Raw genomic sequence first — 22918 nt, 5'->3', positions numbered from 1 at the left:
TCTGAGTGACCCAGTATAATCACAAGGCTCCTTGTAAGAAAGGGCCATGAGCCAAGGATGCAAGTGGTCTCTAGAAGCTTAAAAAGGCAAGGAGAACCACTCTTTGAGGCCAAGCATCCAGAAGGAACACAGCTCTGCCAACACCTTGATTTTAGACTTCTGGCTTCTGGAACTGTAAGAGAATAAATCTGGATTGTTTTAAGCCACTGAATTTCTGGTAATTTGTTCCAACGACAATACATTAATACACTAATACACATGCCTAAAATGAATCAATGAGTCAGACCTTTCAGACTATTAGACATATTTTTAAAAAATGGCTTATTAAATGGAATAGGTAATACACATTAAAAATAAAATAAATATAGGGGTGCCTGGGTGGTGGAGTCGGGTAAGTGTCTGACTCTTGATTTCGGCTCAGGACACGATCTCAGGGTCATGAGATTGAGCCCAGTGTTGGGCTTCGAGGTGGGTGTGGAATATGCTTGACATTCTCTGACCTTCTCCCTCTGCCCCTCCTGCTTGTGCTCTCTCTCTTTAAAATAAATAAACAAGTCTTTAAAAAAAAATAAATACAAGAAAATGTTCATCCTTTGTAGTCAAAAAATAAAAATTCAAGCAATCATGAGACATAATGATCTATCTGCTAAAGTGGTAAAATATTTCTAATAAGGAGAAATGGTAAGGCTTCAGTGTTATAGAATTTTTTACATTAATATGTTCGTACTCCAGTATTACTCCAAATAATATATCATAGTTCTTGAGAACTTAATATGTTCTGTGGATTGTTTTAAACCTTTTCACATGTATTATGACAATTGGTCTTTAAAATAACTCTTTGGAAGTGGTGCTGTGGTTATTCCCGTTTTACAAATGAAAAAAACCAAGGCATAAAAAGCTGATATAATCTGTTCAAGATCAAACAGCTTGTAATGGTGAAGCCAAGACTACTTCCCAGGCAGTTTGATGCCCAAGGCTCCACGTCATCTAAGAGTTAGATACTTCTAGAAAATGTTAGGTCACTCAATTCAACAGAAGCAAAAAGCTGTATGCTTCATAAAGATGTTCATTGTAGCACTAACTACAAGTCCTCAAAATTGAGACTAAGTATATTACATTTTGAAGGTGGTGTAAATTTTTCAAAAATAAAAATTATAAAGATTATATGGAAATATGAGAAATTGTTCATGATAACATAATTAAAGCATGAAAATAAAATGGGGCGCCTGGGTGGCTCAGTTGGTTAAGCAGCTGGCTTCAGCTCAGGTCATGATCCTGGGGTCCTGGGATCAAGCCCCATGTCCCCAGCTTGCTTCTCCCTCTCCCTCTGCCTGCCATTCTGCCTACTTGTGCTCTCTATCTCTCTGTCAAATAAATAAATAAAATCTTAAAAAAAAAGAAAATTTTACATTGATTGCAATTTTATATAAATATGTTTATAGCATTCTATTAATAAGAACATTCTATTGTGGTACAACTATGTGTTGCTATAATTTTAGTTTCTTGAACATTAAATTCTTTTCATAAAGTATAATAAAATAATTATCTTTGAAAAAACTCTGCTAACTTTTTTCTCAAATCATGGGATTGAATCTTTCAACTTAATAATATGTAGAAAGCCTGTTTTGGAACCATTACTGATTTTTTTGGTACATGTTTTTCTCTTACCAAGAGACAATGGGTATTTCTACAGCTGTATCATTTGAGACATTCTTTTTAAAAAAAAGATTTTATTTATTTGAGAGAGAGAGCATGAGCGGGAGAAGGACAGAGGGAGAGGGAGAAGCAGACTCCCCACTGAGCAGGGAGCTATACATGGGGCTCTATCCCAGGGCCCTGAGATCATGACCTGAGCCAAAGGCAGATACTTAACTGACTGAGCCACCCAGGCGCCCCTTGAGACATTCTTGGTCACAAGTAGCAAAATAAATAAATCAGTAAATCCAAAATTGTTCTAAAATTCAAAGTTTATTTAAAAAAACTTTTTAAAAAGTATATATAATTTTTAAAAAGCTATTTTTATAAATAAAGAAAAATTGATTTAAAAAACCCTGATTCAAACGCAATTAAAAAATAAAGTATTGGTTAATGCCAGTGAAAATTCAAGAAATATTAAATGCTTCAGCTGTGCTTTCTGCCTTTCTGGAACTGGCTCCCTCCTGAAGATCACCCCTCATAGGACGCCTACCAGCACCTCCCGGGCTCTTCCAGGGGAGACGTCACATTCTTATCTCACCGTGAAAGAGAAGTCCCAGGTTTCCCTCTGATCAGACTATGTTAGGTCCCCGAGCACCCCTAAACTAAACATGGGGGCAAAGATGATGAGACTGATTTAGACAGATAAACTCCTTGCACCCACTCCTTTCTCCAGGAGCATTTCCATTGCTCTTCAAAGGAAGCAGAATGGATGGAATGGATGTTGGAATATTCATTATAGATCTTTCATGGACTTTCCTGTGTATTTGCCCCTGCATTCATTATAGGTCTTTCATGGACTTTCCTGTATATTTGCCCTAAGCAGGAAGGGCCTTTACTCCTGACAAGATGCCAAATTCTTATGCAGGATCCTGACTCTTGATTTCGGCTCAGGTCCTGATCTCAGGCTCATGAGCGCGAGCTCTGCGTCGGGCCCTGACCCCCCACGATGCAGGGCTCCCACCCCATGATGCCTCTCTGTGGGCTGGCCTGGAACGGCTGTGGGTCTCTGCCTTTCAGGATGCTGAAGCAAAACCCACTCAATAATAGTCTTTAGTTATAATTTGAATGAAGGGACCCTTTTGTTCTTTTGGCCCGGACCCTAGGCAGAAGAACATTTTAAATAGATTGTTTTCTATTTTTAAACGTTCCCAGTGACTAAGTTCTTGAAATCAGTTCAAGGAGGCAGAATCTTGGCACTCAGGTTTTGAACCAGGATCTGGTAGTCTTTCAGTGTTTCCCAACAAACTGGTCCGTTTCTTGTAGATTGATAGGTCATGGTGCCATTTCTCACATGTCCATATGAGAGGAAAAAACATCCGGGTAAAACCCCAAGACCTTGTAGGGGCTCACAGGAGAACTGTTTGTCTGCTCAGAGTCAAGCCGTTCACTTATCCTGCAGCAAATATTTACTGAGCACTGACTATGTGCTGGACCCTGCTCGGCAGATACTTCAAAATATGTTCCAATGTCTTTTCCGAAAACACTTTGCCAGGGAAGGCTGTGGAGCAGTGTTCATTCAGCTCAGCGCGGGTCATCTAGAAGCTGCCTGGGGCTCTGAGGCCAGCCTCAGGGTTCTCTCCCTCAGCCCACCCCTGCTTTCCACAGCAGTCTTGACACCCGGTTGCACAGCCTCTGGCCTCCTGGGGAGTGACCTTAATGGCAGGGCCAGCAGGTGGATGACTGCTGAGCCTGGAGGGAAGTGCTGCATGTCCCGCGTTTATGTAAGCAGGCTACATGGAGCCCCTCTTCCCCTGCTAGCTGCAGGCAGTTCCAGAACAGACCTTCAGCATTTGCATTGATTGCCAAAGATGAATTGCCATCTGCCTTGGCTTTAAATTAACTGGGGCCGCTCTAACCCACAGTGAATGGGAAGCTGGGAAATGGAATTGATTGGGAGCTTATTTCCATTTTGAGAGGCAATAAGAAGGAATGGGGCTAAGGGAGGGGTGTGTTCTACAAACTGGGAAGTAGAAGGAAGGAATGGCTGTAAAAATTGAGGGTTTTAAACAGACTGTGGGTTCTAGAGGGGAGGGGGGTGGGGGAATGGGTTAGCTGGGTGATGGGTATTAAGGAGGGCACGTTCTGCATGGAGCACTGGGTGTTATGCACAAACAATGAATCATGGAACGCTACATCAAAAACTAATGATGTAATGTATGGTGATTAACATAACATAATAAAATAAAATTTAAAAAAGATGAGGGTTTGGATGAGGTTCAGAATTCCTAGGAAGCACTCTCTCTGCAGACAAAATGTAGTTTAAGGCATAAATACTCTAAATGTCCCTGTTGGACAGGTGCTATCTGAATGTTTCTGGAGTTATTTTAATATTGGCGATTTTTGTTTTCTGCCTATATGTGTGCCCACAATGCCAACTCCCAAGGTATGAGATTAAAAAGTGGCTTGGTTACTTCAGGCTCAACATGGTTGAAATTGAACTCACCATCTCTGCCTACGAATCTGCTCTTCTGCCCATATTCCTGAGCTCAGTTGCTGGCTCATCCACTCAATCTGCTAGCCATTGATGGGTGCCCGAGACGTCACAGGCTCCTCTAATTCTCCCCATTCCCACAATGAAGCCAGCATTGCTACCTGCTGATTTTCTATTCTAAATACCTCTATAGACATGGAGGTAAAGGGGGGCGGTGGGGAAGCAGCTCACGCATGGGGGAACTGGCCTCAGTGTTATCCCAAGCTAGTTTGGTGCTCACCATAGGGCAGTGGTCCGTTGGACATGATAGTATCACAGAGCATCAACATCATCAAGGTTGCTCTGAGACCATGACGAAGACAAAAACCAAAATCACAGTGAAACCCACAAAGCACCAAACCTCACCTCTATTGAAAGGAGTCACTGCTTCTGCTTTATTACCAATTACAGTTCTTTCTCTTCTCTGGTCTGCCCTCCCTACAGATAAACCTCTGTGACACCCATAGAACTGCCCTCACTTTCAGACAGCGTCCAATCTCGATGAAGTCCTACTTCCTTAGACTCTTTCTCAACTCATCCAATTAAAGCCCCAATCCTATAATAGTTCTTTCCAACACTCTCAGTGAGACACTCTATGGTTCCCCATGGTGCGTGTTCTCTCTGGCTGGAAGGAGTAATAAACACAAGGGGTTCAACTACATCAAAGTGCTCCTGGTGGATTTGGGCAGGAGGCAGAGACTGGAGACACACTGCTGCAAGCCAAGGACCCCAGAGATTACCAGCAAGTCACCAGAAGCTAGAGGGGAGGCAAGGAAGGATCCTATCCTTCAGATTTCAGAAGGCACGGGGCCCTGCCAATGTCTTGATTTTGGACTTCTCAGCCCCAGAACTATGAGACAATAAATTTCTGTTGTTTTAAGCCACCTGGTTTATGGTACTTTACAGCAGCTCCAGGAATCTAATACAGCAAGGAAAGACTGAGAAACTTACAGATTGGATGCCACTAGCAAGCCTTATATCAATGTTGTTTTCCCAGTTTTGATAATTGTACTATGATCATGTATGACGTTAGCATTAGAATTTGGGTAAGGAGCTCTATATACTGTTTTTCCAACTTCTCTGAGGTGAAAATTAATTCAAAATGAGAAGTTAAAACAACAGGGCATACATAGCGACGTTTTTCTAGGTATGTCTCCTGAGGCAAGGAAAACAAAAGCAAAAATAAACTATTGAGACTACATCAAAATAAAAAGTTTCTGCATAGCAGAGGAAACAATCAACAAAACTAAAAGACAACCTATAGAATGGGAGAAGATATTTACAAATGACATATCTGATAAAGGGTTATTATCTAAAATATAGAAAGAACTTATACAACTCAAAAAACCCCAACTAATGTAATTAAAAAATGGGCAGAAGACATGAACAGACATTTCTCCAAAGAAGACATCCAGATGGCAAAGAGACCCATGAAAAGATGCTCAACATCACTCATCCTCAGGGAAATGCAAATCAAAACCACAATGAGATATCACCTCATACTTGTCACACTGACTGAAATCAAAAACACAAGAAACCAACAAGTGTTGGCAAGGGGGTGGACAAAAAGGAACCCTCATGCCCTGTAGATGGGAATGCAAACTGGTGCAGCCACTGTGGAAAACAGTATGGAGGTTCCTCGAAAAATTACAAATAGAATTACCACATGATTCAGCAAGTCCATTACTGGGTATTTACCCAACGAATATGAAACACTAATTTGAAAAGATATATACACCCCTATGTTTATTGCAGCTTTATTTACAATAGTCAAATTATTGTCCACTGATAGATGAATAGATAAAAAATGGTACACACACACACACACAAAAGTCACAAATGGAATATTATTCAGCCATAAAGAAGAATGAAATCTTGCCATTTGCAACAACATAGATGGACCTAGAGGTGATAATCCTAAGTGAAATAAGTGAGTCAGAGAAAGACAAATACCGTATGATTTTAATCATATGTGGAATTTAAGAAACAAAAACAAAAAAAGAGACAAATTAAAAAATAGACTCTTAGATGCCCGGATGGCTCAGGTCATGATCTCAGTGTCCTGGGGTCAAGCCCCAGCATCGGACTCCCTGCTCAGCGGTGCTTCTCCCTCTCCCTCGGCATCTCCCCCGCAGCTCGTGCTTTCTCTCTCTTTCATAAATAAATAAAATCTTTACAAAAAAATCAAACAGACTCTTAACTATGGAGAACAAGCAGATGGTTAGCAGAGGGGAGGGGGGCGGGGGATGGGTGAAACAAGACGGAGATGAAGAGTACACTTACCGTGAGGAGCACTGAGCTCAGTTACGGAAGTGTTGAATCACTGTGTTGTACACCTGAATCTCATGTAACACTTCATGTTAACTATACTGGAATAAAACACACACACACAGTAGGGCATAGATTTTTTTTTCTTAAATGAGAAACAATAATCTGGCATTCCAGTTTAATCATGCCACTTCTCTGCTTCACACCCTGCATTGGGATGAGAGGAACAAGTCCTCTATGCTTGTTTGCACTGAAGATCACTTGGGGTGGCACAGAAGGAGCCTCGCACGCTGGCTGCTGTCCATCAGGCTGGCCTCCCTGCTCTGGTCTTTGTTCTGCAGCGATACTAACCTCACTGGGCTCATGTCCACAGCTTTCGCCTTCCCACTGTGGGAAGTTATACGACCCCATTCATTCGTTATCTCTTCTCTGATCCTTCCCTTCTTGTCCTCAGGCTGCATCAATCCCCAACCACGTCCTCGTGATGCAGAGCATGGCCCTGAGCCCCGAGGAGAAGAGGATGCCGAGAGACACAAACATGTGTTGAGGGAGCGCAGTGAATATTCCGTTTCTCTTCTTGGTTTATACTGGAAACCACTGGAAAAGTATGCCTTTTCTCCTATGCTACTCAAAGTGCCAAGTGGCTGGTTTTACCCTAGAGATGAGTCTCCTGGCTTTAGCAGTGTAGCATCCTGAAACACCAGAAAGGTTAAATGGTGGGTGGAAATGTACTAATCAGTTCGTCTATATGTGACCAGATTAATAATTTTTACCTGTGAAGTCTGGCTTCAAAGGCTCAGGACGTCTCTTTGATTTTAATGGTAATCTCTGGTTCCCTGAAGGTATGATACACGGCCCAGGGAAGTCTTTAAACAGAGCTAATCTTGAAATAGATTGTTGCACATAAATGTCTCATTCAAACTATGTTCATCTGAATATGCTTTATGTGGAGAGCATAGCAGTATTTTTTTCTATTTTTAAAAAGGGCAGGGACATTTTATGAGAATGAATATCTTGCCTTTAAATGACACTGTTGTTTACATTTACCCTCCACCCATTCACACACATCGACTTATAACACACTTATATTTAATATAAAATTCCATTATATTTATATTTAAATATACATATATATCTAGAGAGAAAATGATTCACTTTAAGGAATTGGCTCATGTGATTGTGGGAGCTGGCAAGTCTGAAATTTGCAAGGCAGGCCAGCAGGCTAGAGGTCCAGGGAAGAGTTGATGTTGCCATCTTGAGTCTAAAGGCAGTCTGCAGGCAGAATTCCTTCTTCCTCTAGGGGCCTTTTTTTTAAGACCATCAACTGATTGGATGAGGCCCACCCACATTATGGAGGACTATCTGCTTTGCTCAGAATCCACTGAGTTAAATGTTAATCACGTCTAAGGTGGTCAAAGGGTACAAACTTCCCATTATGAGATGAGTAAGTTCTGGGGGTGTAATGTACAGCATGGTAACTAGAGTTAATAATACTGTATCATATACTTGAAAGTCGTTAAGAGAGTACATCTTAAAAGTTCTCACCACACACGTGCACACAAGAGATCACCATGTGAAGTGAGGAATGTGTTAACTAACCTCCTGGTGGTAATCTTTTCGCAGGACCTATGTTTATCAATCCTTATGTTTTATATTTAAACTTATACGATGTTATATGTCAATTATATCCCAATGAAGCTGGAGGGGAAAAAAATGTTAATCATGTCAAAAAATACCTTCACAGCAACATCTAGAATGGTGTTTGACCAAAAACTGGGTACCGTAGCCTAACCGAGTTGACACATAAAGTTAATCACCATGGTGCACCTCCTCTACTTTATCCATCCTAGGGTGGAATCTTTGGCCACATCCTTATTTCTGAGGTTATTGGGAAATTGATACAACATGATGAAGATCCTTCTGGTTTTAGGGAAGTGAGAGATGCGTGTGTTTCTGGTGAGTGGGAAAGGCCATGAGTGGAATTAATTAAGATACTCTAATCTCTTGGGTAATTTTATGGGAAAGAGAGTAGGGCTGATGGGAGTCCACCAAGGTTGATATGTTAGAAGCACATATTGTTGCTTTTGTGGATTTTGGCAGAATTTTCTTATTAGCATTCTCTGCTATTTCAAGAGTTTGGATGAGCAGCTCCTCACGGTCGGAATTAATCAGGAACCCATGGACTCCTGTGACAAATCTCCCTCTCTGCCTTGCAGGGCTTTCCAAAGCTCTCTGCATGGTTTTGGGCAATTTACTTAACCTTCTGTAGCTCAGCTTTCTTGTCCCGAAAAGACTTCTAAAACCTAGCATTCAGTGATTCTATAACTTGAACTTACCCACCCAATGATCCCCCACGATTTTTCATCTCTCTGCTTGTGACGACCCAGTTCCCACCCTCCTCTTTGCAATTATCACACCAACTTCCAACAAGGTATCTCAGCTCATGTGGTTTTCTACAACTTAGATAACTATTCCTCTGTGTGTCACACTACTTTTCAAATACAGCTTGTAATGTCTTTCAAATATAGTGTGCTTTTATAAATCAATACTGACTAAACAGACCCCCTGCATAATATGGTAAACGATGTGGACATGCAGTTCGCAAGAGGTTTGAATGGCCAATAAGCACAAGACAATATGTTCAGCATCACTAAACAAAAAAAGAAATCTAAAGAAATATTAAGTATAGATTTTGACTTTCAGAATGACATAGTTCACTGATTACAAACCCAGGATAAAATTTGGAAGAATACCCTACATAGGAGGCTATATTAGTTTCCCAGGGTTGTAAAGTGAGTGGCTTAAAATAACAGGAATTTGTTGTCTCACAGTTCTGGAGCTCAGAAGTCCGAAATCAAGGTGTCAACTTGACACACTCCTTCTGAAACCTGTAGGGGAGAAGACTTCTGTCAATGGCTATCAATCCTTGGTGTCCTTGGCTTACGGCTGGTTGTGACTCCATTCTCTGCCTCTGTACTCTATTTCCAAATAAGGTCACATTCACAGGTACTGGGTGTTAGGACTTCAACATATCTTTTTAAGGGGGCACAATTCAACCCATAACTGTGGCCGTGAAAGATACTAACACATAACAAAGAGCAAAGGAAGAAAGTATCATTTCAGTGGATGCAGCTGGGACAGAGGACTCTCAGGGACCAGACAACACACTCCACTTTGTGCCAAGATGCTACATAGCTTCCAGAAGATAGATAACATTCAGAAAGGAAGGAGAAGGCTGAACGTTAAACTGGAAGTCAAATTGAGTTGATTTCATTGGGCAAGATTCAATTTGTTGATGCCAAGAAGAAATGAGGCAGGAACATTAAAAAGTTAAATTCAATTCAGAGATATATATATGACAGATTCATATTTTCAATCTGCTTGGGCTATAAAAATCCATAGCTATTTAACAGCGGCCAAATTGAAATGTAGCATTTTATTAAATAACAGGCAGGTCAGTGACCAATACAATCACTTTAAGTATTAGATTGAATCTTATAAAATTGCTAATATTTGACCATTTATTTTTTTATTTTTTTTAAAGATTTTATTTATTTATTTGAGAGAGAGAATGAGAGATAGAGAGCGCGAGAGGGAAGAGGGTCAGAGGGAGAAGCAGACTCCCAGCCGAGAAGGGAGACCGATGCGGGACTCGATCCAGGGACTCCAGGATCATGACCTGAGCTGAAGGCAGTCGCTTAACCAACTGAGCCACCCAGGCGCCCCAATATTTGACCATTTAATCTATAAAAATGGCAATTTGATGTGGATTAGCCTAATATACATAGAAAAAGGATTTGCTAATCTCGTTAACAGAATTAGGGGCATTGATTTTACCACATGGATTTGGGGCAAAGCTTAATGAATCCATGTTAAAAAGTCCAAGCCTACACTCCACTTTCTTCAAATTTCTTCCTCCTTCTACCCAGCCAGCTAGAGCACGGCAAGATTTTAGATTTGAATTTGACAGAAAACGGAATGGCTGCTTAGGTATGTTTAGGCCTAAACCTTGGGTCAGACCCAGGTTGTCCTGGGGAACCCTGGTTGGAGATTGTGCCCCAGAAGTAACTATCCCTGCCCCAGCCACATGGGGTACACCTGGTGCCAAGTTTCCCAGCTTGGATCCATATTGTCTGGAAGATGAATTTGCAGCTCTAGCAGGTGGCATCTAAAGCCTGCTTTCGCTCCAGTCTCCTTTCCCTCTCGTCCTAACCTTACTGTGGCAGAGATGATTCTTGACCAACACAGATTAGTGCTTTTCTCCAGAATGCAGTCATTCTGGGACATGACTCCCAGCCAGGAACTGAACTAGATCGCTCGGTGTGTCTAAGTGAGACCATGTGACAAATTCCGGCCAGGGAAATGTCAATGAGAATCCTGTGCGTCACTGCAACATGGGAGGATGAAGACCATACTTTCTCTCTTCCTCCAGTCAGCCGACTGCGTGTCCCTTGAAGCCACAAGATAAGCAAACCTGGGCCCTGAGTCACCATTTGGAGGAAAGCCACCCTGGAGGTCAGCAGACGAAGAACTCCCTCATCGGACTTGGTGTGAGTGAGAAATAAACCGTGGTTTTGCGGAGTCCCGGAGATTGGGATTGTTATTAAGACAGCACAGCCTCGCGCATCTTACTACCACCTACCCGTCAACGTCCTCAACCTCCGTCTGCTCCCTCCACTTACCGCGTTGTTTCACTCTGTCTGGGCCTTGCAATCTCTGCTCTCTCGACCTAGAATAACCCCTCGCTCTCCTGGCTGGTAAACCGCCAAGATCCAGAAGTGAAATTTATTCGGTGTCCTCGTCTGACTTCTCCTGGCTGTTTGCTACACCCTCTTTCCTCCTCTCGCGGAGCCTTGTACCCGAGCCTCAGTGAAATCACGTTGACATCGTCATCTTCTCCAAAGTCTGTGAGCTCTTGAAATGCGGGCACTAGATCTCTTTCTTTATGTTCAGGGCACCTAAAATAGCAATTGGCATGTAGGGTTTCTCGGTACATGAATTTTGGATGAGTCTGAGTGAATTGGGGGTGTGAGGGTTCTCTGATTACATCTTCTAGTCACTTGACTGCGGGCTGCTGTTGGTCAGAACCGGATCGGAGAGCATGAGTCACTGCAGGTCTGGCCCTGTACAGCTGGGCGCTGCCCTCAAAATCAGTGAAGCACTTAAAGGGAATGCACAGAATAAAGAAGTGGGTCCTGAGAATTTGTCTTTTGCTATTCACTGAATGTTAGAGGACACAAAAGCTTTCTCCTTTTCAGAATGTGTTTTTTTAATGGCTGCTGACCATGTCGAATACATGCTTAGCTTGAAAGACATTGAGAACTGGGACTTCCCTCCAGAATTCAGCCAGAGACTTTTTTGAGTTCCTTTGCTTCTCTCTTAAATTAAAAAAAAAAAAAAAATTTTTTTTTTTTTTTTGAGAGGACAACATGGGAATAAAAAAGCGAGTTCAAATGAAATGAGAAGTGCTTTAATAGGAATGTTTTATTGTCTCTGCCCGAGTTTCTAGCATAGCTTATAAAGTGAAAACACTGCTTTAATAAAAATGGAATACTACTGGTTACACAAAATCCTGTCCTTTCTCCTTCAGATCCACCCAAGGCGGGGTCCCTCACTCTTTGGGGTTGCTGACGAGGGCTGTGGTGGAGTAGGAATAGGGGCTGAGCAGGGCCGCGATGGTGTAGTGGCGGAAGCCAGAGTCGTTTGCTGTGAACACCACCTACGAGAGAGCACAGACAGGGTCCGTTTCTATCAGAGCCTAGAAATGTGAGTCACCGAGAGGGAGACCACTGGAAGTCCAGTGCCAAGTTAATTCATTTTATCTTAGGGTTTCTTTTTCTGGAACCGATTGAACAAAAGGCAAAAGTCCAAATATGCTGGGAAGACTCCATGGGAGACTGGTGCAACCCCTGGAACAAGATTTCTTTTCTACAGCCTGTATAATCAGGTCTCTCTCTGTCTCTCTCTCATTTTTGTTTGTTTTTGCCAATTCATGCTAAAAATCTGGGTGGCGCTAGCCTGACTGAGGGGAATCACAGAGAGCCTAAATGCTCTTGTCGATTTTCTTGGTAGAAAAAGGAGGAGGGAGGTAGTAACCCGCATTCGGTGGCCTGAAGACTGAAGAACAGTGACTGCAACTCTCACCACACATCAGAGACCTGGAATTGTAGAGCTGGCAGGAACATTCTTCCCATTTTACAGGCAAGTCAACCAGACCTCTGAGTTAGTGTTTGGCCCAAGTTTATACAGGACAGAGCCAGGTTAGAAGTTAAGGCTTCTGTCCCCAAACCCAGAGGTTTTCCTCCCTCTATTCCTTTGCATTTTCTAACACGAAGAACAAGAATGTGTTTGTATGTGTAACAAGCAATGAAATATGGAATTAAAGCAGTGTCGGGTTCTAGTTACGATAGCAGACTGTGGAAGGTCACGTGGGAATTCTGAAATACACGCATGGGTTGGAGCTCGTTTGAGCTTCCTAATTGGACAAATTGTTGACCAAAGTGTTGTTCCAGTTAGTCATGTACTTCAGGCAGGTTTAGTAGAGCTTCTGAGGCTCAGGGCCTGCAATAGTCTAGGCGCCAGTGAGACAAGTAGGAGGAATTTGGTTCAGGAGAGAGATGGGGGATGGTGAGGAGGTTTTTAATTTTACTTATTTTGTATATAGGCCTTGGATTGAGCTTTGGACACATCTTGGGTAAATGTGTTTTGTTCCTAATATGGCAAAAGGAAGCCTTGGTTGTTTGGGGACAGGAGAAAAAAAAAATCTGATTGAACCATAGTGAAAATAAAAATAGCATTGAGGGCAAGAGGAGGTAACAATCACCTAAGAATCTCTGAAGGAGAAAAAGCATTCCTTAAAGGCCAAGTGTCTGGCATCACCCAGGAAAAGCTTCTTCCCTCTAATACTGACATTGGCCTCCAGCTCCCCTTGATTCTTCCTCAAAACTGTAAATGGCATAATCGGTGCTCAAAATCCCACGAAGTGAAGAGGACGACTAGTTCCACAGGTAATTTCCCAGCTCTCTTGGTGAGTGTAACAGGGCCACCTGGGTCTCCGGCGAGGGAGGAGGTGGCTGATGCGGAAGAACAGCATTTGTCTGGGGGTCTTGGTCAGAAGAAGTTGGCAGGGGAGGGACTCATGGCTGGACCCGTCAGCACCAACCACTGAGGGGAGGCCCTGGGACTCGCGCTTGCCTACCTGCTCTCTCTAACTTCCCATATCCACTGGGCTGATGGTCCTACTTAGTATGCCTGACATCAGTCCCTCTCCTTCCACCCCCAGAGCAGGCGTGTGTTTTCGCTTACGAATTTCTAGCATTTAGCAGAATGTTGGACACATAGAAAGCTTTTATTTTCCAAATGTTGGTTGAATGAACACTAACACTAAGAACAGACAAGGAAGCTAACATCTAATGACTAGTAGCAATGCATCGTGGGCCCTACGGCCGTGAATCTTCTCATTAGGCTGAGCCCAGGGCAGACAAGGGTTCCAAGGGGCCTGATCCTGTGTTCTAGGGTAGAGGCTGAGAGTCTAGGCGCAAATGATTTGTGGTGGGCACCTCTAAGCCCTGCACCATCTAAACTAGGCTCTTTGTCTTGCTGCCCCACTTAGGAGGAGCAGCCAAAGGCAAGCTTCTTGGTAGATGGGGAGCCCCAGAAGTCAGGCCCCTATGGTTTTTCTGGCAACACTGTCGCCCCAAAGAACCATCTGATGTCAACTGAAGCAGAGAGGATGCTTCCCTTTAATGCTGAGCTATTTTTGATGCAATTATTTGATCTTTAACTCTGACCAGAGTTCTGGATTCTCTTTCCATGTCAACCATCTGTTTTAAATGACTTAAGGATTTATGGAGAAGGAGGAGGCACTGAGATTGGGCCCGTGGATCACTTGGAGGTTCCTACTGCCTCATAAGCAAAACTTAGAGTGTGAACCAAGGGTTACAAAGGTGGCTTTATTATTATTGTTTTTAGCCTGACTTCTTACAGGAAGAAAGCTGAGGCACCCCTGAGGCTAAGACCAGTCTGGGCCCTGTTGGTCATTATTTCTCTTCATCCCTTTACTAGACATTGGGCGAGTTATTTCACTGCCCGGTGCCTCAAGTTCTTCCTCTGTAAAATGAGGATAATAATAACAACTCCAATGGGCTGTGGAGGAGGACTGAATCGGTTAAATATAGAAAAGACAGCAGTCTGGCATGTGGTGTATGCCCGACCGGTGTTATCTATTATGTTGCCATTATTATCTTGAATTCGCTGTCTATATATGCATTAGCCCCAAACACTTCTCCAGACCTCTGGGAGCCATGTGTTTTGGAATGAAGTGGGTTTTTTTTTTTTTTTTTTCAGATTTTAGAGAAGTAAAATGGTACATCTCTGTTTCATTACAGGGCACCCTAGGTAGGGTCTGGAGGGCTGCTAGTCATCCAACATATTAACAGTTCTTTGGCAAGCAACCATTCCTAGTCAGGGGGAACTGAAGAAGTTAATAAGGAGCCTCATGTCAATTCAGGTCATGTTACTAAATGAGTTTCCACCAAACTTAGAAATAAACTTTGCTTTTCAGAGTTCTATAGCTTTCTGGCTGTAGAAATAGGAAAGGGAATCTGTGCTAGTTCGGTGCTTTCCTTATGACATTTCCATGGCGTGTGACTGCAGACTGGGCATTGCCTGGGATCAACGACAACAACAAAACAAAATACTAAAAAGCAACTCGAGTGTCTCTACGCTCTCACCTCTGCATATTCGTGGAATGGGGAAATGCCGAGTGACTTCCAGTACGACTTGGTGTCTAATTCTACCTTGTATACCCCTTCTACAAACTTCTCAGCAGTTGTGAGCCCATGGAGCTCTCCAAATTCACTGGTTTTCCTAGAAGGTAAAAGTTACAGGTTAAGTTAGACATTAGGGGAATGAATACCATGGCAAGGTGATACCACACACACACACACACACACACACACACACACTACACATGTGCAGTGTGTATGTGGGGGGAAATACATTTATATAAGTATACATATTCAGGAAAAGGAGAAGGAAGGGAAGGTGAAATTCTAGTGACTGAAATTGACAGGAAATTTGTCAGAAAGATTTCAAAAAGCTTATTCTAGATTTTTCTTAGGAGAACAGAAGGTATAGGTATGTTTCAACTCAAAAACGGTCGTTTCAATTCAGGGTTGGTGTTTGGGTGAAGGTTCGTAACTACCCCTTGGAAGTGGCCAAGGCCTCTTGGACTCTGTGGTTCCCATGACACCAGGGTCTTACCCCTTTCCCTCCTAGTGTGAGGGTGTCTTTCAGAGGCCGTATCACTTGAACACACAGGGGGAATCCCAAAGTATAATAAGGAGCCTGTACCTGAAATTATTTATATATTTAATGTCTTTCATAACCCTTTGGTAACAACAAATACAAGGCAACTCCTTTTAAAAAAAAATAACTAGGCAACTTCTGTTTCTATAGAGGTACCAGCTCCATTGCTGGTGTTAGAAATTGCCCTCCATTAGACCTCAAAAACTGACAGATAAAAATGGAAATTGTCTTTACTAACTCTGATCATTGCCTTTCCACCTTTCTTCTTTTCTAGGAAGAAAATATTTCATTTTTTTTAATTTATCTTGTCAGAAGAAAAAAAGATTCATGGGCGCCTGGGTGGCTCAGTTGGTCGAGCGACTGCTTTCGGCTCAGGTCATGATCCTGGAGTCCCGGGATCAAGTCCCATTTCGGGCTTCCTGCTCAGCGGGGAGTCTGCTTCTCCCTCTGACCCTCTTTCCTCTTGTGCTCTCTGTCTCTCATTCTCTCTCTCTCAAATAAATAAATAAAATCTTTAAAAAAAAAGATTCACATGAACATCTGAATATGTTTGGTGTTCATTCTATCTCTTGCTGAGAATATTCTCTTAAGTACTTTCCACATCGTGCTTGGCATTTTAGATAAACATAAATGAATTCACAAATAAAAACTCAATTGAAACCACACCAACGAAAATGGTCTTCCCAGCGATGGGTGACGAATCCCAGTGTGGTTCTTGGGATTCAGTTAAAACCCACAGAAATTTTCTTTCCTGAAGACAGAAGCACTTAGCAGTATCGTTTGGTGCTGAGGGTTTCTTGGCTGCTCATTCATTCCGTGAGTTGGTTTAGGTTTACTAATGCGCATTTTCTTTGAAATTCTTGCTAAGGGAGGTGGGTAAACACTATGAAAATTGTACAGTGCCCGAGGAAGGTGAGAATCACTGCTGCACCTGGTGTTGGGTGAATGGTCCGTGGCTGTGCTCTGCTTATGTATCTTTCTCGTCTGTGTCCTTTTGTTACTGAGTGCCCCAGGCTCCAGCCTGGCACGGACTGGGTGTTCCATGAGTGGTTAGGCACAAGTACTGGGTTCTGGAGGATCTGGATAAACTAGACGCGTGCCTTGTCAGGGCTGTCCCTCAATTCCTTTCTTTTCATTAATAAAGTAACACAAATTGTACATCTTGCCTAAAATTCCAAGCCAAGGACACTCAGCCTGAGTGTTTTGCAAGGGCACCGGGGAATCTGTGATACTCTTGAAATTGTATATACGTGTGTGTGTGTGTGTGTGTGTGTGTGTGTGTGTGTGTGAGATCTGGGCATGGAGAACATAGTTTTCCTTACCTTCTTAAAGTGGTCTGTGACCTGAGAAGGCAGTGGATCACTGCTCCTTCTTTTCCCTGTATGGTCTGTCCCTTCTGGGCACTCCCGGTGAAGCAAAGCAAGAGGAGGGCGTCCTCCCCACGGCCTACTTGACCCCTACCTGCATTCTCAATCTACTCGAAGATTCTTCCGTGAATGGTGTGAGGCAATCTCTCTAACAAGTGGCGGGAGAATGAGCAGCCAGACTGAGGTCCCGGGACTGGGCTTGTTGGGCAGCTTACCCGGAGGCGAAGGGCTCCCAGCTCTCGTCAGCAGCCTTTTTGAACACTTTCACGGCCACGTTGACAGCAGGGCTGCCTCGGACGGCGTCTAGGACCTTGACCATCAGAGGGCACTTGGATCCGCCAGTGCCCTGGGCATAGAGAAGGCCAGTGAGAGGTCAACAAAACTGGTAAGAGTGAAAGAATCTATTCTTTTTCTTATTTTAAGATTTTCTTTATTTGAGAGAGAGAGAGCACAAGCACAGGGAGCAGCAGGGAGAGGGAGAAGCAGGTTCCCTCCTGAGCCAGGAGCCCAATGTGGGGCTCGATCCCAGGGCCCTGGGATCATGACCTGAGCCAAAGGCAGACGCTTTACCGACTGAGCCCCCCAGGCGCCCAGGATCTATCCTTGATGGTGTTTGAAATCTGGAACAAGGCAAGACGTACACGCCAATTCCATTTCCAGCAATATAAGCGTTGAGAGGGAATGAGCTCCCCTTCTCAGTGTGGCCCGGACTCGATTGCTCCCAAAGCCAGGCTGGCTTCTGCCTCCGGACGTGCTGCGATCGACCGGGACGGGGCTAATGAGTTTTAAGGGAGAAAATAAGCCCTCTGGGAACAGTTGCTTTGTGAAGCCTCGCTACTGGAGTGGAATTACTGAAAAGACGTAATGTGCCACAGGCCCAAAGAATTAGTTTCTCTCCGAGAGCACTTGAGTCCGCTGTTGCTGTAGTCATTCCCTCTTACTAGTCGTAAAATCACGTCAGACTATATCATGACCCATTTAATAGCATTAGTCAATTCTTCCAGAGGACTTAAGAATTTGGTATTTGACTAGAATGTTGTCTGCCAAGCCTTTCAAAAATTAATCAATAAAGACATTTTGATTAGTAGAAGGGAAATAAACCTTATAAAAGGACGCATTTCTGAAAATGTGATATTGGTCGCTTCGCGAATATCACGTCTTTATTTCTACCATCTATCTGAGGAAATTGAGCGGAGGAACCAGGCCCTGTAACCCCCAGTGCACCAAAGCAATAGCGGGGCGCACCCAGGGTCCCAGCTCCGGTTCCGTGAGCTCTGCTGAACTTGACTCATTTTGAAGTTTGAATCAATGACATTTAAAAGTCGATGCGGGGTGCCCTTGTCCTAGGAACAAAAGGCGGCGGGCAGAGCTGAAAGAAGTCACTTCTACTTCATCTAGTGGACCTAAGGGTCTGCATAAAAGGACTTGGCAGAATCAAACACTCACCGCAGGGCCGGCCTCAGACACAAGTACCAGTCCGGAGAGGCAAAGCAGGAGCAGATGATGAGAAGCCATCCTGCCGAGAACGCAAGGGCCTGTGTGGGGGCCGCCCTCCTCTTGGGGCTTTTATACTCACTTCTCCCAAGCCATGCTGCTGATCCCTGCCAACTGACTCCAAACCTGCTGATTCTGATTATTGACTTAGTCAACAAAGAGAGAATAAGTAACTCGCACAAATATGAACCTTGCCTAGAGAGATTAGAGTATAGGAACATTAGCTCTATGAAATATTCTTATGCTTAGCAGGTCACTGACCAGCTAAATCACCAAAACAAAACACACAAAACCAAACAAATATATTCTTCTCCCTGCTTGGCGGGAGGCAGCAACATTCTTGGAATTTTTTTTTTTCCTCTCCCTTACAGATTTCTCTGCATGGTTTTTTTTTTTTTTCACTTTCTATACATTTTGTCTTTCGTTTTAGATGCTAGATGCAAGTTGTAATAATTTATTTCACACGGAATGATGTTCGGCCTCAGGGGGTTAAATACAGTGCATTAGAAAACATCAGTGCCCTTGTTATATGTCCAGGAGTCAAGAGGAAAAACCCTTTGCAGTGCTTATATTTTAAAAAGCCTACATTTTAGGGGTGCTTGGGTGGCTCAGCCGTTAGGCGTCTGCCTTTGCCTCAGGTCATGATCCCGGGGTCCTGGGATCGAGCCCCGCATCGGGCTCCCTGCTCGGCAGGAAGCCTGCTTCTCCCTCTCCCACTCCTCCTGCTTGTGTTCCCTCTCTCACTGTCTCCCTCTGTCAAATAAATAAATAAATAATCTTTAAAAAAATAAAAATAAAAAGCCTACATTTTAGCCAAACTAAGTCATCTGGAAGCTTTGCTTACTCAGCAATTTCTCCACTGGTTTTTGTGTTCTTCCCAGACTAGGTTCATCTCAACCCAAGAAATAATGATATATTTCAAACTAGCATTAAAAAGCCTGAAATACAGAGAACAAGATATTCTTTTTTTTAACTATTTATTTATTTATTTATCTATTTATTTATTTTAGAGAGCGAGAACAGCATAAGTGGAAGGGGCAAAGGGAGAGAGAGAGAGAGAGAGAGAATCTCAAGTAGACTCTCCACTGAGCAGGGAGCCCAACACTGGGCTCGATCTCACGACCTTCAGATCATGACCTGAGCTGAAACCAAGAGTCAGTTGCTTCACCGACTGCATCACCCAGGCACCCAGAGAACCAGATATTTTTACTGCTTCTCCTGCATTGATGTGTAGAAACAAGGCTACCCAGCTGGCTTTTAAATCTCAAGAATCATAATCCAGGGCACCTGACTGACTCGGTGAAGCATGCCACTCTTGATCTTTTGGTTGTGAGTTTGGGCCCTATGTTGGGCTTAGAGCTTATTTAAAAAAAAGAATCACAATCAAATTTCTTGAAGGGAGTAGAGGAGACTGTAAGAACTAGAAGTTGTGGTCGATAGCATAATCTCTTCCTCCTCCCAATTTACACACCCAGAAATTATCACTCTTCGATGATTCATTGATCAAGTATCAACTCGGGTATATGAATGCACATATATGTGTTTGTGGCTTTGTTCATTGATTCATTAGGATGGGTTTGTCCTTACAGAGACATGGAGAAGATAGACAATTTTGGACAAATACATGTCAAGGATAGGTCCAGTTTGGAGCAGCGGGGGCTGGGAGAGCATTCCCATAGCTGACAGAATTCAAGCTGAAAGGAAGGTGACAAGTGATCATGAAGGACAATGGCTTTCAGGGAATAGTGGAAGGACAGGGAGGCATTTCAGGAATATGGAAATGCGCAAAAGACCTGGGGAGGGTGGGGTGATCACAGGAAAGCAACGATGAGCAAATCTGTTTCTGAGCCCAGCTAGAAATGGAATCTTTTTTTTTTTTTTTTTTAGAAATGGAATCTTTAGAGCCTTAGAGTCTGACTCCGAAGTGGTGCTGGAAAGAGTTTTGAGTTTGGAGAAAGATAACCTGAATCATCCAATTCCTACTTCTACAACCCCATTTCCAGGATGACCTTCTCTGAGTTATTTAATACTTCAGATACTCAGCTTATGCATTTGTAAAATGGAAATATCTAATATTTTACTTCAAAAGACCTTTCTAGTAATTTTTAATATGAGATGATAAAAAAGCTCTTTGTAAACTGTAAACCACTGCTCTGGGGTCAAGGATAGTTATAACAATTTGGTTCAACATTTCTGCTAAGGAGAAGTCCCTTTCTCTAACATCTCTTATATATTGTCATCCAATTTTCTCTTCACTTGTTCCTGTTGCTCAGAACTTAGATGGAGGGCCTGTTTCCTGACTATGAACATGTTTGAAAATTCTCTCGTATCCCAAGTCCATCTTGTATCTCAGCACTACGTTCTGTTGAAACCTAGAACTGTCTCCTGCAGACACTGTGAACTGGCCATCCTGGGCCGTCAGCCGCCCATAAGACATGGTATGGATGGGCTGTGCAATGTTGCTTTAAATATTTTGAAATAGTTGCTAAAATTAAAAGTTGAGACGTGTTGCATAAAAATTTGTGTTTCTAGCTTCTTTTGAAAAATCAGAAAAGATGGCAGCTTTAGGCGCCCATTCACACATGACAGTGGGCTCTCCCTCTCAGACATCACCGCTCCCTCGGCCTCCCTCCAGCTCCGAGGCTAGGTGACACTTCCTGTGGCACTATCGGGCTCAAGCTTAGTTCTCTCCTTACACATGCCCTTGTTTGTCTCATCTGTGTTCCCACCTGGCCTCTTGGCAACTTGGGTTAGCCATTGCTGGTCTTCCAACAGCCATTTAGATAGTGAATCACAGCTCGTTTTTTTGTTTTTGTTTTTGTCTTTTGTTTTGCCAAACAGATATTCTCACTTCTTTGAATGATTCCTCTTCAGACACAGTTTCTGGAACCTGTATCACCCAGAACTTCCCCCTCTGACATACTCCCACTGGCCACTGTTTCTCTTCAAATGGGATGCTCTGATGGGGACACATGACCCGGATGGGATCAGGCCAACACATGGGTCATTGAGACCCTTACTTGCCTTGGCAAAGGTGCTCCACTGCCAAAGGGGAACCCTGAGAGCATTTGTACCGTAGTAGCTCTGACTGCCCCCTCATCATAACGCTACCCATTGTGACCTGTTCGTCACAATGATCTAAAATCACCATATATTATCCATTGCCTTATGCTTTTATCATGTATAAATTTTATTTTGTTTGGTTTTCAGCTTTATGGAGATATACTTGACAAGTTGTAAAGTATTTAAAGTGTACGCTGTGGTGATTTGATACATGCACACATTGTGGAAGGATTTCCCACCATCTAGTTAATTATTACATCCATCCCTCACATATTTACATTTTTTAAAAAAGATTTTATTTATTTATTTGAGAGAGAGAGAGAGAGAGAGTGAGCACATAAGTGGGGGCAGGGGCAGAGGGAGAAGCAGACTCCCCGCTGAGCATGGAGCTGAACGCGGGGCTTGACGAGGGGCTCCACCCCAGGACCCCGAGATCATGACCTGCACCAAAGTCAGATGCCTAACAGACTGAGCCACCCGGGCGCCCTTTATCTTTTTTAGGGGTGAGAACATTTAAGTTCTACTGTCTTAGCACACTGTTATCAACTCAAGTTCCCATGTTTTACATTAGGTCCTTAGACTTTATTCATCTTATAGCTGCAATTTGTACTTTATCAACCTCTTATTTCCCCCACCTCCCAGCCCTGGCAACCACTTTTCTACATTCTGTTTCTGAGTTCGACTTTTTTTTTCTTTTCTTTTTAATTTAGATTCCACATATAAGAAATACAATGTAGTGTTTGTCTTTCTCTGTCTGGCTTATTTCGCTTAGCATAATGCCCTCAAGGTCCATCCATGCTGTTACAAAAGGCAGGATTTCCTTCTTTCTCCTGGCAGAATAACAATCCCGTGTATTTACATACCAATCTTATTTATCCATTCATTTGTCATCTGGCACCTGTGTTGTGTCTATATGTTGGCTATTGTGAATAATGCGGCAGTGAACATGGAAATGCAGATATCTCTTTGAGATCAGATTTTCATTTCCTTCAGATATGTATCCAAAGATGGAATTGCTGGATCATATGGTAATTCTATTTTTAAATTTTTGCGAAACCTCCGTACTATTTCCTCTAGTAGCCGAACCAATTTACATTCCCACTAACAGTGTACAAGAGTTCTCTTCTCTCCACATTGTGGCTCACACTGTTTCTTTTTGATGACCGTCATTCTAGCAGGTATGAGGCGCTATCCAATTGTGGTTATCATTTATAACTTTTAACCTAAATATGGGAACCTATATTTATGT

The 22918-nt window shown here is 43.0% G+C and overlaps 2 protein-coding genes across 8 annotated transcripts in view; one reads left to right on the top strand and one right to left on the bottom strand.

The window, feature by feature from the left end:
- B4GALT6 (beta-1,4-galactosyltransferase 6) overlaps positions 1 to 22918 on the top strand; it is a 112195-nt gene that overhangs the window by 76976 nt on the left and 12301 nt on the right. Inside the window, exons 10-14 of one of the 7 annotated variants that reach the window (XR_003516968.2) lie at positions 6891 to 7041; positions 8287 to 8392; positions 9331 to 9442; positions 10869 to 10986; positions 12509 to 15162. The gene's annotated coding sequence lies outside the window, so the exon portion shown is untranslated. Of the gene's footprint in view, positions 1 to 6890; positions 7853 to 8286; positions 8393 to 9267; positions 9443 to 10868; positions 10987 to 12508; positions 15163 to 22918 lie in introns of those variants that run through there. The other 6 variants (XR_003516967.2, XR_003516971.2, XR_003516969.2 and 3 more) reach the window with 6 other exon arrangements.
- Positions 11891 to 18712, bottom strand: TTR (transthyretin). Its single transcript, XM_027576516.1, has 4 exons — positions 18559 to 18712; positions 17328 to 17458; positions 15169 to 15304; positions 11891 to 12155 (listed from the first exon to the last, which is right to left on the bottom strand). The coding sequence occupies exons 1-4, from the start codon at positions 18625 to 18627 to the stop codon at positions 12048 to 12050; spliced, it is 444 nt and encodes a 147-aa protein (XP_027432317.1). The 5' UTR covers positions 18628 to 18712; the 3' UTR covers positions 11891 to 12047.

Source organism: Zalophus californianus, chromosome 14, assembly GCF_009762305.2.
Source record: "Zalophus californianus isolate mZalCal1 chromosome 14, mZalCal1.pri.v2, whole genome shotgun sequence".
In the NCBI taxonomy this organism is placed as follows: Eukaryota; Metazoa; Chordata; class Mammalia; order Carnivora; family Otariidae; genus Zalophus; species Zalophus californianus.
This window is presented reverse-complemented; position numbering and strand designations above follow the sequence as displayed.

Coding starts and splice junctions, on each gene's coding strand:
- TTR (XM_027576516.1), bottom strand. CDS start 18,627: ATGGCTTCTCATCATCTGCTCCTGCTTTGCCTCTCCGGACTGGTACTT. Junction 17,459..18,558: donor TGTCTGAGGCCGGCCCTGCG/GTGAGTGTTTGA, acceptor CTCTATGCCCAG/GGCACTGGCGGATCCAAGTG. Junction 12,156..15,168: donor CATTCCACGAATATGCAGAG/GTGAGAGCGTAG, acceptor GCTCTCTCGTAG/GTGGTGTTCACAGCAAACGA.